Here is an 18,084-nt window from a genome sequence, read left to right as displayed (position 1 = left end):
AGGCGGGTCGTTGCTCTGGTGCCTTGGATGTGAAAGGCTCTGAGGGGCAGGAGAGGCCCTGCTCTGACGTGGCTGTGTTCTCCCCTCTCTCACTGGCCCCCTGCAAGGCTTTCTCTGCAACAGGGAGGTATTAACATTTGAAATCCATGCGGAGGGCTCCATCCTCCACTCCCCACCCCTTGCTTCCCCCCAAAAGGGAAAACAGTCGTTGAAATTGAAAAATGGTGCTCAGTGAAGGGTTTAAAGACATTTTGAATTTAAAGTATATTTTAAAGGTCATTTTCAGCAGTAATTATGTTATAATGGTGGGGCTCTTAGCAAAAGGCAGAGTCCCACGGTAATGTTAGATCAGACGGGAAGCAGCAAGGCCCAGTCTCCTGTAGCCCTCAGGACAGGGGTGGGTAGAGGCAGGGGTAGGGGATGGGGGCGATAGAAGGCCGTGCGACACATTCTCCATTTTAGAGCCAGCATCATGGTCACTACCGGGACCCCAGATCCCCAGGAACAGAGAATGACACAGTTAAATTAGGTCCAGGATTTGACACTGGGCGCTCACAGGACCCTCTGGTGGGGTAGAGTGTGGCCTCTCTAGATGAGACATCGCCCACCCCACTATCATAGCCTTCCCTTCGGCTTCTGGATACCAGCATCCTGGGGCCCTCCTGGCATCAGGCTCCCTAGTCCATCCTGGGGCCAACTCCCTGAGGGCAAGCTTGTCAGGAGAAAGGCCACTCAGCCCAAAGCCACACTAGGTTCAAACCCACGGACGGCCGAGCTGGGCCCAGCTTGCAGGGAGCCGGCATCTCTGTGCCGCCTGCCCGGTGGCTACAGCCTACACCCCTTCCAACGCTCAGGACATGAATACCATGAATACGCTAGTTACTTACGTGACTCTCCGCGCTTTCTGTGCTCTCTCCCCAGCTCATAAACCCACCCACCCGGGGGCCCACTTCTCCCTGTGCCTGAGCGCACGACATCTTTTCTCTACAGGAAGCCTCGCCCACACAGCCGCCTCACACAAGCCTGCTGAGGCGTTGCACTGAAAGCACACGTGCGAGCGCCTGCTGGTTAGCAAACTTAGGGGATTCTCACAGGGCCAGCTGTGGCTTAGAGACTGGCCAGCCCCAGGGGTTCATGAGCAGGGCAGCTCCCAGGCTGCGGGAGAAAGATAGAGGGAGAAGGCAGTGCAGAAATGGTGTCACTGGCATTGTAGGAAAAAGCCAAAAGGGCCTAGCCGGGGGAGTTGTTGGTAATCCAGGAGGGCTTCATGCGGGAGGTGTGTAGGGCATGAGCACATGGAAAACCCCACAAAAGAATATAAAAGGGGTGATGAATAAAGACATGAGCATGTCTTTGGCCATTCTCGTCCTGCTGGCACTGCAAGTGGGACTGAGGAGAGGCGATTTCGCTTCCCAGGCTTCTGCCAGACGGATTGCCAAAGACAGCAGAGGTGAGAAGCGCAGAACCTGGGGTCAGTGTTCCCATGCAGCAGCCTGCCCTAGTCGCCCTGTGGCTATGCTTCCTTTAGGGGAGTATCGGAGAAGAGCACATTTGCCTGGGGGTGGGCCTCCTTCAGCCAGCTCTGCCAGTCCCCGGGGACAGCTCTCCGGGAGGGAGACTGATGGCACGGCCAGTGGGCGCACATGCACCGCCTGAATGGGAGAACCGGGTCGCTGGGCTGCGCTGCGCTTGGAAAGCGGCTGTTGGGCGCAGGTGGGGACTGGTGGTCTCCCGTGGTTCCCAGGTTGCAGATCGCAGTGGAGTGGTGGAGTGTGGCCTGGTCCGGAGCCCTGGAGGCAACTGTTAGGTAAAGGCGGCCAGGAGGAGGGGAAAGGGTGAAATATAAAAATATCCAGGAGAAGCGCAGCGCCAGGCTACAGTGTTATTAAACTAAAGCATCTTATAAAACTCGAGCCATTAATAACAGGCTGCCGCCACGTCGGGGTAATTTATTCAAATTGCGGGTCCGGGATGGAGGAGCAGATGTTTCAGAGCTGCTGGTGTCATGGAATGAGTTCCAGGGGAGGAGGGGCTGTGCTGCGTCTGTGGGACACCCCCCACACCGCTTGCCCTCTTAGGGAATGTCTCTGCATTCCACAGCAGTGTAAGTCTCAGCCAGGCTGCTGGAAGGAAGGAGGGGCTATCAGGCTTAGGACAGCTAATTTAGATCAACAGTCCCAGGGTGGGAAATGTGGGCGGCCTGGCAGGCAGGACCCCTACCTAGAAGGTTGGTTCTGTCCCTGGTCAGCTCACGCTGGTCTGTGCACACTGCCTACTCTGTCCAGTTGAAATGCCAGTTCCTGCACGTCATTCATGGTTTTCCAGATCCATGGAGTGGGGGTTAGTGCTAGACTCAGACAGCCCACAGATCAGAGGGCCCTGGGCTCCATTCCAGGTGTGCCCCCCACTGGCAACTTCAGCACATGAAGCGCTAGACCTCAGTCTCCTCATCTGTACAATGGGGCAGTAATACAAAGTAGGGGAGTGGGGTGAGGGAAACACAGTGACCCACAGACAATGCCCAGCCCATGCCAAGGGGCTGTGAAGAGCAACTGGTTTCCTATATGGCACCTTCCAGCCCTCATTTATGGTCAACTTAGTGCTTTGATTCAGTTTTTTTCCCTGTCTTCTAGGCTTTCCACTGGTTTTACTTCAGTGTCCAGCCAGACTGTAGACTCCCCACAGCCAAGAATCACTCCGGAACGTGCATCTGCATGGGGGCACGGTGAGCTGCAATGGGCCCTCACTCATGCTTACAGAGCAGGGTCGGTGTGTGGGGACGGCATGGGTGGGGCCCCCTGAGCTCCCTTCCCCAATGGGGAAGAGGCAGTAAAGCTTACACAGGCCTCCCCTTGGACTCAACACAGTCCCCTGGGTCTTGGCCAACCCTCGTCCTAGTGGAGGGGGTCAGTGGCTCGCGCTCAGCGTCTGGCTATAGTTCCTAGGGCAGAGACCAGGAGAATCGGCAGGCACCTTCAGCTCTCGGGCACCTGCCAAGACCTGGAGAAGTGAAACTTCTGTACCTGAAAGCCCCCATGCCTGGTTCCCCCTCTGACTAGGCAAACAGCACCATGTGAAGTCATTTATGACTGGAAATCACTCCCCTTCTCTGAGCCTCTAATGCTGGGGTCAGGGGTGAGGAACAGCGGGGTGGGAAGGTCCTCATGCCTGTGAGTCCGAATGTGCACCTGACTTGAGGTGACTTGAAGGTGGCTGTGTCCGTGTTTTACTACAGGCCCCCTCTCCCAACCAGGCGGGGAGTATGGGAGAGCAAGCTGACTCACTGCTCACCACGTATGAGGAGAGATTTTTCTCCTCCCTTCTCTGCTTTGCTCACTGAGGGGGCGTCAAGTGGGGCTCAGCTCAATCAAGGGATGCTCTGTGCTGTCCCTCCTTGGGGGGGGGTCCCAACTTGGGTTTGGGCTCTGTGCCCCTTGCTGACAAGAGGCCTTCGGTGGCCCTGATGGCATGCCATGGCGAGCAGTGGGTGGATGAAAGTGATGTCCCAGTTGGAGGCCGACTGGTCTCTCCATAGGCTGGCCCTGATAGTGCCACCATAATGTGACTAGAGGAGAAACAGGAGGGCCCTTCCGTCCCCCACACAGCCCTGACCTGAAATGACACTGCAAAAGCGATGTTCTGTGAGGGGAAGATCGCTCAAGCCATTTCTGCCCTTGGCAGGAGAGCACCCAAGCATTCGTCAGACGCAGGGGGTAGAGGAAAGGGCGGAAGGGCCACGTTCGCTCCCTTTGTGTCTGGTCACTCTGGACATGGGGCAGAAGCCTGGGGTAAAACTGAGGGGGCCACTGGGACCTCCTCCAGGAGAGGTGAGGGAGGCTTGCTGTTCTCCACCACCCTGACTGTCCCTGAAGTGTCCCCTGCTCACCTAGCTGGGAGGGTCAGTAGCAGCCACTCACTCTGCACCCCGCTCCTAGCAAATTGGACTTGCTCGTGGCTCAAGGTTCATTTGAAATGAAGGAGAAAGCACAGCCCCACACTCGCGGGGCAATCAGCGCACTCCGTGATGAATGGAGCCTGTGTCACTCAGCGAAAATGAATATTTCTTTGCGATAATGGCCAGATGGTAGCAACTCTCCGATCCAAATTAAAACATGCATGATAAATGCCAGGAAAACAGAGGAAGACAAAACCCCAACCTGGAGTGAATTCTCTCTATAAATCTTCCCCCTGTGCCCCCCTCCCCCCACCACAGCGGCCCTGCTAATAGCCATTAAATTATTAAGATGTGCTGCAAGGAGAATGCCAATGTCAGTGGTACCGGCCCCACTGCCCAGCCCGGCCCCTGCCTGTGGGGCTGGCAGGGGGTGTGGGAATGAAAGAGGGGGCTGTTTCAGACTGGCACAGGTGGGAGGCCTGCTTCAGGGTGTAAGCACAGAATGAGGCCTGCAGGGGCCTGGGGCCCAGCCAGGTTCTCTAGAGGGCCAGACATGCCTGCCCTCAAGGAGGATGCTCTCCACAGAGAGAAGAGGAACTAACACTGCTGTCCGACTTTCGGGCTCAGGCAGAGGCGAGGAAAGGGTTCAGAGCCAGGAAGTCCAGTGGAGAACAGCTAGAAGAAACATTTCAGTGGCATACAAGGCTCTGATCGATGCACGGAGTCAGGCAGGTGCGAAGGGTCAGAGAGTGCAGGACAAGGGCGGGTATGTACATCGAAGTGGGTGTGGACCTGGAGGTTAGAAGCTGGGCAGGGGAGGCCCTGGTGTTTCTATTTCATCATGACAAGAGGACTCTCGAATCTGTGGTAAATGCCCATGCTCCCTGCACATCCCCTCATGGCTAGAAGCTGTAATGGTCTCTCCTTGATACCCTGTCTAATACTCCTTGCACGTGGCCTGTCTTCCTGGGTCTAGTGCCCATCAATCACCAACTTCTTCCACAGTCTCCATTTTCCCTGTTATCTGGAACCCCCCACCCCAATATCTTTAGCCTGCCATTCTTTGAACTCTCTCCTTGGGCCACAGGTTTCTGCATTTTCATGGGACAGGCTCTAGGCCATGGAGTATATATATTCTTTGTCTCAGCATGGAATTTTCTCCAGTAGGGAGCCTCCTCCAGAAAGCCTTCCCTGACTGTTGCAGCTTGCACAGGTCTGCTGCTGTCCATGATAACACGCTGTCTCCACTGCTCATCTGGTGTTCATAATCTGCTGATCTTTGCTTTCCAGACTCTGACCTCCTCTGGGGCCTGGAGCTGGGCAGAGGCTTGAAGACATCTTCTTACTCTCCCATGCACCTGTCTCCATCAGCTCTCAAGGAGTAAGGGCCGTCCACAGTTTAAAGTCACTGGCCATTTAAGTGCAAGCCTCAAGCTTCTTCAGGTGCTTGGGCCAGTTACCCTGTGTCAAGATGTCCAAGATGCTGGGATCATAGCTTTGTCCCTGATATGGGTCTTTGCTGATCTCCAGGACTCTGCAAAATCTTTTCATTGCCAGAACTAGACAGACAAAGCCTTGGCTCTTCAGGTTAGTTCTCCTTAACCTGTGCCTCCTACATAAAATGTCTCTACCTGCTTCTCTCAGCTGACTCTGCATTCAGACGGCCATACAGGTTCATCCTGCTGCCGGCTGGGCTCGCACCTAGACAGGTCTAGCCTCAGACCCTCCCTCAGGCCACCTACTGCCCACCTCCCGTTTTCAAAGGGCATGGTGAGGGTGTGAGGAACTGGAGGGTTCATCCTGAAGGCTGTGGTTCACCTTCATCCTTTGCAGCACTGATAGCAGGAGAACCTCCTCTGGGTGTCAGCACCCCAGCACTAGAATCTCACAAACCTATGAGGGTCCAGAATGGCACAGAGGTCTGCCTAGGAAGACCAGGACATGAAAGCTGATCACCGCGGCAGTGTGGTCTTGGAGAAGTCTCCTCTCTTCCCTGAGTCCTTGAGTCCCCTCCGTAACACAGCGATGCTGCTCAGTCGACTGTGCAGGGCTGCTGCAAGGCTTGAGGCACCCCGAGTAGGGACTCTGGATGCCTTAATGAGGATCAGGGCCCTACTGGCTCTGTCAGCATCCTTCCCCTGGAAGCACCGATACAGACGTTGACTGGTTCCACATGCTTTGTCCTATGCGGAGGGGAGAGGAGCTGGCCCCTCTGACAGCAGACAGGCATGTCTGATCAGGAAGACTGGGCTGGAGAAAAGACTAGAGAAATAGGACTCTGGGAGGGGCCTGATAAGCTTGGATTGGCGATGAGAAAAGACGTGAACCCTCTGTTCACTGTGTGCGTGTGAACACCCTGGAACTCGAGGAGCAATGAGACTCGCCGTACACCAAACCAGGTCTTTTTAGTCCTAAAGCGGATTCTCCTGGCCACCCAACCAGTTCTCTACAGTACTAAAAAACTTCTAGGAGACCACCTATTTACCTTCTTTGTTTCTGCTTTTATGCCTTTGTCTGTGACACTAAGCCCAGCTGCTTCCTCTCAGTGACGATCACCCCCATAATCACCGCCTCCAGGAGGTCTTCCTTGTTCTACCCTACTCTGATCATTTACGTGCTCCACATAGTCCTGGCCCTGGACAGTATGATTTCTATCTGTGCTTTCTCGATCAAACCTTGTCAAGCCCTCACCCTTGTCACCTCCCCTCTTTTCCCATGGAAGGGACTCTAAAAATAAAATGACAACGTCAACCGCTACTGTCAGGGGAGTTTGCACACTTCACTGACCGTGTCCCACCTATGGCAGCCCTGATAGAGTGTCACCATCCAGTTTGCACTAGGGGATGCGGTTCTCAGGGACAAAGTAGCCTGGTGAGCAGGGCAAGGAATTTGCAGTCAGAAGACCAGGCTGTGAAGCCCAGCCCTGTCCCTACCAATCTCTGTGCTCTGGCTCCCTCCTTCCTTAAGGCTAGGCCTCCTGAGACGCCTATTTCCAAAACCCCACTTCTACCATGTCACTCCCCAGGCCCCAAAGCCTTTGATGGCTTCCCTCTGTCTAAATGCATCCGTTTGAAGCAGCTTCTGGAAGTCAGTGCTCTGTATCTTGCTCCTCTCACCATTCCATGTTGTTAGCTGGGCTGTTCCCAGTGAGGTGTACCAGGGCCAGGAGGGACTGGATGTATTTTGCCTTTGTCACGACTTATTCTGCAGCACTGAGGATCACCTGGGCCAGGAGAACTTTCTCTCTCTCTCATCCTGCCATCTCTCTAGAACTGGAGACCCTCCTCCTCCATGCTCACGCAGTGCCCGGGACAGTACGCCGGGGGAGTGGTGATGGGGAGAGACACCAGAGGGCTGTGGTCCCCTCTTTCTGCCATTCCTATTTCTGGGCACACAGGCATGAGGCAGCTTTTAAATATCATCCAGAAGCCCATTTGCTATGATTAATATCCCATTTCCCCTGAAACAATCCTTTGCTAAATTAGCCGGGGCCAGAGGGAATTTGTCGAGGCGCTGCGAGTCTCAACTTAACTTTCCAAATGGAGTACAAAAAAAATTCGAAAACAAAATGCAGATCAATCAACACCCCCTCCCCCAGCTGAAAAATCTAAAGTCCATTTAAATTCAGCAGGTTTGCAGTTAATTATATTTTCACACCTATGGTAGGAGGTACAGACGAATTTATAACGGGTGTCTGCCCCTCCCTAGGGACTCATCCTCACCTGCGCCACCTCCTTCCCCAACCACAAAGACCTTGTAACCTCACGCAGCTGCTGTTTGGGTTGACTTGGGTAAACCAGAAGAGGCTTCCTGGATTTTTAAAATTTCTTTTTACAGGGGACTTAGGAAAGAAAGGACACAATGATTCCCTTAAGTTTTAAGGCAAGAACAGAGAATAAAAGTCCAGGGCAGGGAAACATCACATCATTAGTCGAAGGAACCTAGCAGCTGAAAATGCTTAAACGAACATGGGAGGGAATGTGGGCGGATATGGGATAGAACTTCCTGATCATCAAGGAAGTCATACCCTGGGTGGGCCATCTGGCCTGGCCAAGTCTCTCGGGTCTTCCAAATCTTTCAGACCACCTACATGGGCTGGCAGAGCCCGCAGCGCCCCCCGCCCCAATTGTTCCTTGTCTAGGTGGTGCAGTCTGCTGTGGGTCACGAACTTCTTGAACCAAACACTGTAATGGGATTCAATATTCCAAGGGTGAGGACATGGGCGTTGGGGTTGACTGGTGTTCAAGGGAGACATTATAATGGATGACTTGAGAAATTCAGGTGGGGCTAGGACGGGACAGGCTGACAAAATAGGGCTTATGAGCCCTGGAAAAACAGGGCTGCGGTGTGTTTAGCCCTGCTCATGCTGGGGTCTTCTAGGCAGAGTACAAACTAAAAGCGCCAGGTCAGAGGTCAGGGTGGGCTGGACCAGAAGAGGACTGGCCATTTCTTATGGACTTGGTCTAAGTTCGGGGTAGTCTTCAGTGTGCTGGGCCTTGGCTCTGGCTTTGTGTTGTCTGAAACCCTGCTGCCTGGGCTGAGGGTTCGCTCGGCAGAGCCCAGAGGGGTTTCTGGTCACCCCGAGGCTTTGGTCATTTGTCGCCACCTGAAACTGGAAAATCGACTCGTCTGTGTATCAAATTTCCTGAAGTGGGACCAGCCCAAATATCCATTTCATTGAGACTCATTCAACAGCCTTTCTAGTGTGTGAGACTGAACAGCTAGAAGAGTCTGCAAGTGGGAATTCAGCATCAAGAGGTCAACAGTTGCAGCCCTGGGTCTCCCCTAGCCACGCCCTCAGGGTCCCCAGGCTCACTGCAGCAGCATACAGCTACCCCTGCCTGTGCCCACAGCTCCCAACAGGTCATCAACTGTCCCCTGAAACCCTCACGGACAGCACATTGTCTGTGTCTGTTTAGAAAGAAAATAATGCTTGGAGGACAAACGAGGAACTTAATAGGATTTCAAAAACTGCAGGAACCGATAGAGCTACAGATGGCAGAGGGGCCAGGAAGATGGGGCCTGCCATGGGTTTATGGTGGGGAACGTGGCCTCGGGGAGGACTGGGGAGCCCTGTCACACACATTGTGTCCAACCTCATTAGCTGGCCCAGCGGGACTCTACTGCCACACTAGTGTGGCTGTGTGAGGGGGGAAGGACGCCCCGAAGATACCTCCTAATGTACTGAGCGGGGCGGGCAGCAAACGGCTCAGCTGAATGGCTCGGACAGCACCTGGCTCGGGACCCAAGTGGAAATAGGATGACCTGCAGGCTGTCGCACCTGCCTTGCAAACCTCCATGCCTTCCTTGCCTGCCCAGGCCCGACGGGGGCAGGTCGAAAGACAGGGACAGAGACGAAGAGATAGGGAGGAGAGAGGCGAGTGGTGAAGAGAAGAAACAGGGAGGAAATGGAGCTCGTGGTGGGGTTGTTCAGGCAGGGCAACTCCACAGGACTGGGGGGCTGGGGAGTGCATAAAGTAGTTTCTTCACCCTCTGGAAGTTTCCCTGCGGCCTGTGGAGAGTAACCTGCTGTGATACCCACCAGGGTTCCCTGGTGGCCGGAGCTCAGGGCCACTGTCCTTTACCTGTCCCAGCCTCTCCAGGCCCTGCAGCCCAGAAAGTAACAGCACCCATTCCCTGGGCCTGCTCCAGGACGTCCCAGCTCCCTCCAGGTTCTCTGAGCTCCTGTTTTCAGCTGCCTGCCCTCTTTGACGCTCCTCCCTGGGCCCAACAAAGGGCCCCCAGAAAAGCATGTTCCCTCTGGCCAGGGAGGGACTTGGGAGATGTCGCCTCCTCTAGCTCCCGCCTCATCTATCACAGCCAGAGGTCTGGGCGCAGTTGGCTCCCTGGGGCAGCTTCTCTGTGCAGTGGGCCTGACTGCCTGTGTGCTCATGGCGCCCAGTCCCGGGTCCCATGGAGAGGGTGAGGGCCCTGGGCAGACCCTGGAGGACTGGTCCTGCTGGACAGGCTCCCAGTGCCACTGCCTCTCTCCAGCCTGGGCTTCGGGGATCCTGCACTGAACTGAGCCTCCACTTCTCACAGGCAGGGGCTGCTGAGCAGAAAGGGACAAAGGGAACCTGCAGGACAGTCAGAGCCAGAGACACACAGGGTGAAACAAAAGACAGACGGGCAGCCCTGGGAACTCCCGAGTCCCCTCTACCCCAGGACCCCCCTCCGTTATCTTTCTACCTTCTCCAACTCATCTCTGCCCCCTCCACCCCCACCCACTAGCCATCTTGCTGTTTCTTCCCTCATTCTGTGATGAGATACAACCCGGAGGCCTCAGCCCCAGCCACTGTGTCCTGGGGAAGACCTTTGTTTCAGCCCTCCCTAGGAGTGTGCGGGGATTGGGCACGTGTCTGGTGCTCTGGGGCATGTGTGAGTATGTGGCATGCGGTGGTGGGAGCTGTTCTGTATCGAAGGTGTGTGACAGCACTGGGCCCCTCGAGGTGGAGTGGGGACGGGGGAGCCAGTGAAGCTTGCTCACTGTGGGGATTCCTGGTGGGAGGTGGAGTGGTTTCTGACGAGGGGCTTTGGAGGGGCCGCGAGACAGCACACACCTGCCGCCTGCTGCACCTGACCCAGGTCTTGGCCACTCGGCCCCTCCTTCAGCATCCTTGTCTGGCTGCTGGGGGGGCTGAGCATAAGCCCCATTCAGTCCAGATGGTGCCCAAGCAACGCTGCTGCCCGACGCCGAGGCAGCCAGAGCCTCTTCTCTGCCATGTCTGACTCCCTGCAGGGCCCCTACCTGGCTGCAGGAGCTGGCTTACTGGGGGACTGGTCCTGCCTCTGGCTTTAGCTTGCCTGGTATGAGGCCTCAGAGGAAGAGGGAGGGACAGCACGCTGTGGATACCGCGGACACTCAGTTCAGATGCATCGTGAACCAGCCCTTGGCGGTGGTGGTGGTGGTGGGCTATTTGCCTGCCAGGAGGCAAGGAGTCCACAGTGCACACCCTAGGAAGATGGCCAGCTGCTGGCTGGTGGCGCAGAGGCCGTGCCCGCCACCTGGCTCCTCTCTGTCCCCAGCCCACCTCACTCCCCTGGCTAATGACCTGGTTTGTTTAGCTTGGAGGTGTATCTGAGTTGAAATACAGCTTGCTCCAGTGTTCTCTCAGCCTGTCCGGTTCCCTTGCCCAGGCATGGCTCCTGGGGAGGCCCTCTCTTGGTTTTCTTCCCCTGCCTGACTGGAGTCTCAGCTCTTGGTTAGGGAGCAGAGGCCTCTCCTTTCTTCCTGCCCAGGGACACACGGTTGTGATGCCCTCTTGACATTGTGTTCAAGACTCCAGCCCTCACTGTCTCCTGCGAAATCCATACCTCCTGGTTCGATTCCCACCTCCTTCAGGAAGACCTCCCTGTTTGCTCCAGGCCACAATAGCTCTTGCTTCTCTAATCTGCTCACTTCAGCCCTGGTCCGTCCTGTCTCCTGGATAGATCTCCTTGTACAGCCCGGTCCTGCCTCCCTTACCTGGGACCTGCTCCTGAGAAAGGGCCTAGAGGTGTGATAAATGCCTGCCATGCCTTCTCATCACCCCTGAGCCACCAGGGTCCAAGAAACATCCAGAGAGTTGGAGGAATGCAGAGAACCCCAGTTCTGGTGGTTGGATGGCAGGAGCTGGAATTCTGGCTGTGCTGCTTTCTGGCTGTGTGCTCTGGACCAGGTTTTCTAGCCTCTCTGTGCCTTGCTTTGTACCTTAGTTAGTGAGTAGGGCTAATAATACCTGCTCCTCAAGATTGTTGAACTAAACCTACCTGCAGAAGGTCCCAGCCCTTAGCCAGCGCTCTGTAATAGCAGCTTGAATGGAAAGTGAGCACTTCTACCTGCCCAGCGAGGAGGTGGGCGCCCTGAGGAGTATGCCTGGGCTGGAACTCACGCCAGGTAAGGGTGGGACTAGAACCATGGACCAGTACAAGAACTGCCACCCTGTACTCTTGCTGGGGAGCGCAGCTAAGCCCTCTACCTCTTTTTGGACATCTGACACCTGTATCCCACGCCAACTCCTCCAAAAGTGAGACTGGAGCTAACCTCACAGCACAGGGTAAAGCACTGAGCCCCCGGGGCCTGTCAGCTCGGCCAGCACTCCATCAGTATGAGAACAGACCCAGAAGGCTAAAGAGCCACCCCTGCACACACAGACCCACGCCCATCCATGCCCTCCCGGAGCCATCTCCATGTGTGGGCTGATGTGGACAGGGGGCGCTTCTAGAAGGATGAGATGGAACTAGTACCTGGAATCATGACATGACTGCAGCAGGGGAGGCAGGGAGAGCATTCCTCCCGCCCCTGGCCCGAGGCCTCTGCTGTGCCCTGCTCCTATGCGAAGTCAGACTCTGTGGTGTTCATAAACATACGGAAGCCAGGGCCAGAGGCGCAGGTGCCCCAAGTCCTCAGGGTCTTTGGGATGCTGTGTGAACTGGGAACAAAGTTACTGAGGCTGGGCTGCTGAGCTAGGGCTGAGCCCACCTCCCTTCCCTCTGAGCACACTTCCTGCTCCCGCCCCTCCTGCTCCCCCAGCAGTGCCCAGACTCTCCTCAACCCACTTTCTGCAAGGCCTCCCTCCCTCTCTCCTTCTCCTCCTTCACCTTCTGCCTGCTTCTCCCCACACCCCTCTGCCTCTCCCTTCTTTCCCTTTCTTCCTCCCTCCCATTCTCGCCCCACCCTTGCCCTTCTCCCACTCCCCATTCTTTAATCTTTTTGATGATCCCCCCTCACCCACTATCCCGCAGAAGGAGTATTTAACGGCTATTAAATTATTTTAAACGAACTTTCTTTTAAAAAAAATAATAAATAAAGCTTGGGGATCGTGCTGACTCAGGACCCTCTCCCTGTTTAATATTGAACATGCAATTAATAGGTAGATGTTTGGGTTTGACTCTCTTCCCCCTCCCTTTTCCCCTGCAAGAAGAGTAAAAGAGCTGATTAATCTGGTTTGGGGCAAGTGTCAGTGGCAGGAGAAATAGAGGAGAAAGGAGATGAGGTTAGCAACTTGGAGTCAGAGAGCTATCGCCTCCGAGGCAAGTGAAGGGAGGAGAGGTCTGCATTAGAGCTCAGCAAGGCCTGGCGGGCCGAAGGGGTTCTGCCCAAAGTGTCCTGGTTCTGGACACACTGGCTGGACTCTGATTGGCCTGCTCTGCAACTTTGAAGTACCCCTATGCCCTGAGAGGCCTCACTCAGGCCACCCCACTTCTCCAGGTATGGAGTCTCCTCTCCTTCAAGGCTGGGACTGGCACCTTCTCTTAGGCCCTTGACTGCCCCTGTCTCAGGGACTCCCCTCTCTGGGACCGATGGTGGCACCTGCTGTCCAAGCCACCTGTCTGTCCCTTAGAGTTCCCCCTGCTGCTGCTTCCAGGCTGTGCTGCACACTTCGGGGGCTGCAGGTCATCAGTGACGTGGGACCATGGTCTCCGGGCCTGCCTGCTGGCGGCCGTCATAGGACAGGCTGTTGTTCTGCCCTGGGCTTCATGAGCCCCAGGTGAGGGTGGGTGAGGACAGCTCCTCTCGCTGCCAGGCAAGAGGTGGGAGCAGGCAGCATAAGGCAGGTGTCCTGTGCTCACTCAGCTCTCCCATACCTGGGCCATCTTTACCCCTCAACCAAGCAGACCTCAGAACCAGAAACAGAGGGCCGTGGAGTGGAGTGTATACCCTAGGGTGGGGGCAGCCCCTTCAGAGGACACCCAAAGCCCTATGGGTGGGATCTGAATTCCTGCACGGAGGGGGTCCGAGCTATAGAGGCCTTGTGCCCAGTCAGGGTCATGCTGGGGGCACAAAGGAGGGACCCCAGGTCCCAAAGTGAGCAGGCCAGGATGATTGATTCTCCAAATTCGCAAATGGCTTTTGTCTATTTTATTTTTGCTCATAATTTCTTAGTCAATATTTTGGGGTAAGGAGGGTATGGGAGAGGGAACTTCCTCAGTGTCTAAGGGCAGCAAGAGCTGGGACCAGCAGAGGGCGTAATGGTCCCATTGCTGGACTCCCACATAGTTGAATGCAGTTTGAGTCCCAGACCTGGTGGCTTAAAACTGACAGTGGGTGTGTGTGTATGCATGCCTAAAATCCCAAGAGAAGAACAGAGGAGAAGGGATTGTGGTGTGGCCATCCCCCTGGAGAGTGATATCTTGCTTTCTGTCTCTCTGCCTCTGTCTCTTTGGTGAGTACATGCACTCTATAGCAAAAATCTAAAAACAAACAAACAAACAAACAAACAAACAAAAAAGCCAAGGGGTACAGGGCCTTGGCTCGGGAGGGGTGCTGGATGTGGGCACCCAGGACAAAGGAGAGCTGCAAGCAGCTGTCCTATCCTGCAGCCTGGGTCTGTGTGCCGGGCCCACCTGCCCTGTCTGGGTGGTACCTGGGAGGCTGTCCCAATGGCACCTCTCAGGGCAGGAAAGACTCTGATTCCCTGTATTCCTGTCAGTGGCCTCAGGGAGAATACACCTGGATTTTTCCAAACTCTTCCTGGGCAGCTCCTGTTTCTGGGGGAGGCTCCCACTGGGGAAGCAGTGGCCAAGGGCTCTCCTCTTTCTGTCCAGAAAGCAGCTGAGATCAGGGTTCAGGGCTGAAGAGGGCCTGGTAAGACTGAGACCCAGTGTGAGGTGGGCAGGGGCCCAAGGAGGCAGGGCTGTGCCTCGTTCCCACTGGTGTGGCTCACTCTTCCCACAGGTGAGGCGAGGGGCTCTGGGGGATGGCTTTGTGCAGGAGGAGCCAGACGCAGGTGCTGGAGGCCTCATCTGTATTGCTGAAGGAATCATCTTTGCCATCTCCTTTCCCTCTGCTTTCTTTTAAGAAAAGCATGTTTTCTTAGAGAAGCTGATGGGCTCTGAGGCTGTGAAGGTAAGTAGTTCAGCCCTGAAGATGCTATGCAGAGGGAGGCTGTCGCCTGGGGTCAGAGCTGTCCCTCCTTCCAGGGCCGAGCTTTGAGGTGGGGCTGTCCCTTAACCAGGCTCTGCCCAGCAGGACTCAGCCGCCCTGCCAGGTTCTGGGGCATGCATTTGCAGGGGGAGGCCATGTCTCCTCTGCACCTATATAGACGTCCCCCCACCTGTATCTGCCCCCAGTATCTCTCTGGTCTCCCGTGTCCTGCGTCCCCATGGGCAGCCCCTCTCAGGTCTGTCCCCTCTGACCTGAATCTTCCCAGGGCACTGCTGCAATCCTTTCCTACACCCGGCCAGGAACCCTTTCTACTGTTCAAGACTCAACATAGTGAGTGGGCTATTCTTGGTGACTGGAGCTGGGCACACCTTCTTGGGTGTCCCAAAGGAAGCAGGAGGATGCCGTAGGGCACACTGCTTGTTTACTTCGATAGGCATGTTCCCCACCATCTGGCAGACCCCTATCTCTCATCCTTCCCGTCACTCTCCCCACAACAATCACCTAGAGCCCCAATGCCCTGTTCCTAATACCCAGCTGCGGGGTCCCCACGGAGGCTGGAGAGGGAGGCAGGGAGTCGCTGCACCAGGAAAAGAGGGGAAGGGTGAGAGAGGGGTGTGGGGGGCAGAGACAAGTGGGCCCTCACGTGAAGGGGGCTGGCGCAGGCAGCTACTACCTCCTCGGCTCTCGCTGTCCGCGGGCTTCACCTGGATCGGCCGGTTCATCTGCAACAGAGCACAGGGGACAGTGTTACCGCAGGCCTGGGCAGGGGCTGGCGCAGCCAGCTACTACCTCCTCGGCTCTCGCTGTCCGCGGGCTTCACCTGGATCGGCCGGTTCATCTGCAACAGAGCACAGGGGACAGTGTTACCACAGGCCTGGGCAGGGGACAGGCAGCCCACACTCACAGTGTATGCAGGAACGCAGGCACACCCATAGATGCAGAGATGCGCAGCCTCACTGAGGCTCTACCCATGTCACTTGCCCTTTCCAAGGCCTTGTTATTTGAGGAGGGTGTCTCTGGAAATAGGGACCCTGTGGTGCCTCCTCCTTCCACTTTAGGGGGCTTTTGCTAGCCTTTGATATCAGAATCCAAAGTTGACAGAAATGTGTGTCCCTGTCCCTCTACAGCCCACAAAGCCCTCACATCCCCAAAGCATACCTTTGGCCCAGCCCTGCCCTTTCTTTCATGGCTGAGCTTCAAGGAGAGGCTGTGCCTTTTTCAGGCTTTCCAAGGTGAGGCTCAGCCACCTCAAATCACCACAGCTGGCTTTGCTGAAACGATCTGGTCTCTGCTGCAGATGGCTCCTGCCCAGGCCGGTGCATGGCACCGAGCTCCACCCAACCCAGGCCATCTTGCAGAGGTGGTGTGTGTGGGTCAAGGGTGCTGAGGTCTGGGCCACTCAGCTCTGAGTCTGGAGGAGAGCTCAGGACTGGGGGGTGGGCCACCCTCAGGCTGTCCCCTCAGAGTGGGCGTAGAATGGACACAGTTACTCATTTCCTGGGGGTCCTGGGTGCCAGGAGGCCAGAGGGATGCGGTCTGACTCCCCTAGCCTGCCAGCTGCCATCCTTTCTCTGGGATCCATGTCAATAGCCCATTCAGGCCACTAGGGGTCTCTGAACTCCGAGTTTCCGGGCTCCTGAGCCTGCCGTCAACCTTTGCTGGAGGCTCCAGGGTGAGCTTTCAACCCCGCCGTCACAGCATATTTAAACAATAAAAATGGTAGGAATCGCGCCGATCGGCCCGTACTTCGGATCTGTTGCCAGTGCTTTTGCCTGTCACGCACCTCCCACTACCTCACTGCACTTGCATTTCTCTCACAAACAGACCCTGAGACAAATGCAGGACAGGCATGAACGCCCCCATTTTAGAGATGGAGACGCTGAGGCAAAGAGAAGTCCTTGTACTTGCCCAGGCCACCCTGTGGCAGGACCAGGCTGGGTCTGCCAGAGCTATTTTTGTGCTTCTGCCCTGCACCTTGAGACTTTCTGTTGCCAATTCTCCTCCCCTACAGGGGCTGGACCAGCCAGTCACAAGCTTCCTCCTGTCTTCCGGTCTAGGATTCGAAGTCAGTTTTGGCTGCGTCAAGATGACGAGGTGGGTGTGTGTGTCTGGGTCTGTGACTCAGCAAGGTGAGGACGAGGCCAGGGGAAGGGCAGAGCCACAGCAGGGAAGGACAGAGACAGGAGGCGGATGCAGAGCAGTCAGGAAAGGAGGCACAGGTAGCCACCCAGGCCAGTCTACAGAGAGGGACCAGGATGTCACTGCTTGCCACCAGGTCTCCAGTTGGTACCCCCTGAGGGACACTCCCCCTGGACTTGAGGGATAGAAAGGTGCTCTGTATGCTTTGCAAGTAAGCTCTGGCAGCAGAGGAAATTGTCCTGTCCCAGCAGACTCCACTTATAGGGAGAAGGAAGAGGGACACACCAGTTCCTTTCCAGGCCTTGAGGGAATGGTCCAGAAGGCCAACCAGGCATCTGGCTATGATCCAGGAGAGAGCCAGGTTACTGCTGACTTCCCAGCTGATGCTTTCTGGGACTAGGCTGCCCTTTCCTCCTTGATACCCCAGCTTCCTAGTCTTGCCCAGAAACTAGAATATTCTTTTACCCTGGAAACATCCAGAAGACTGACCTGGACCCACGATGGCTGCTGGAGCCTGCTGGACATATGTCTATAGCTTGCTTGCTTATGTAATTTCATAATTCTCAGAGGAAGGGGTGATTATCTCCATCTAACAAGGAAACCAAAGCTCCAAGGAGTGGCAGGTCTAGGATTCTGTCAGGATAGGTTCTATGCTAACTACACAAGGCAATTGGCCTTTCTGTATTGTGTCATCTGATGCCAGCTGCCCTGGAGGAGGGGCCCAAGGAGGAGGTAGGTAGGGAAAATGTCCATCTGGTAAGGGGGATTTGGGACCACATTCTTGGGGCCATCAAATTGGGTATACCCCCTTAAGACCACACCCCCCATATCTGGCCCCACTTCCTCTTGTACCCCTACTGCCCAGCATCTTTCTCCCCCAAGTCTGCTCTCTGGGCCTGCAAGCTCCTCTCCCTAGCTTCTTGCTCGTGATCTTCCATTCTTTGAGGCTAGTCCAAGGGCCCCCTGTTATAAACCAGAGTGTCCCTTCTAATTTGCAATGACCTATATTCGAAGATAGAGCCCTTAAAGAGGTAATGAAGTTATAAGGGAGGGGTCTTGATCCAACAGGACTAGAGTCCTTATAAGAAGAGGAAGAGACACCACTGACGTGTGCATAGAGAAAATGCCAGACGAGGGTTCAGCAAAAACGGTGTTGTCTGCAAACCAGAAACATCTCACCAGA

At 55.5% G+C, this 18,084-nt stretch overlaps 1 protein-coding gene across 1 annotated transcript in view; it reads right to left on the bottom strand.

The window, feature by feature from the left end:
* The window catches only part of LOC102480792 (CUGBP Elav-like family member 4), a 68,453-nt gene extending 52,964 nt beyond the window's left edge, over positions 1-15,489 (bottom strand). The window contains exon 1 of the mRNA XM_014593233.1: positions 15,406-15,489. Within this exon, the coding sequence (XP_014448719.1) occupies positions 15,406-15,484 (79 nt within the window). The 5' untranslated portion in view covers positions 15,485-15,489. The remainder of the gene's footprint in view (positions 1-15,405) is intronic.
* Positions 15,490-18,084: the final 2,595 nt, after the last annotated feature.

The sequence above is a fragment of the Tupaia chinensis genome, unplaced genomic scaffold (genome assembly GCF_000334495.1).
Source record: "Tupaia chinensis unplaced genomic scaffold, TupChi_1.0 Scaffold139952_1, whole genome shotgun sequence".
Classification (NCBI taxonomy): domain Eukaryota; kingdom Metazoa; phylum Chordata; class Mammalia; order Scandentia; family Tupaiidae; genus Tupaia; species Tupaia belangeri.
The sequence above is the reverse complement of the archived record's forward strand: the minus strand, read 5'-3'. Positions and strand labels throughout refer to the sequence as shown.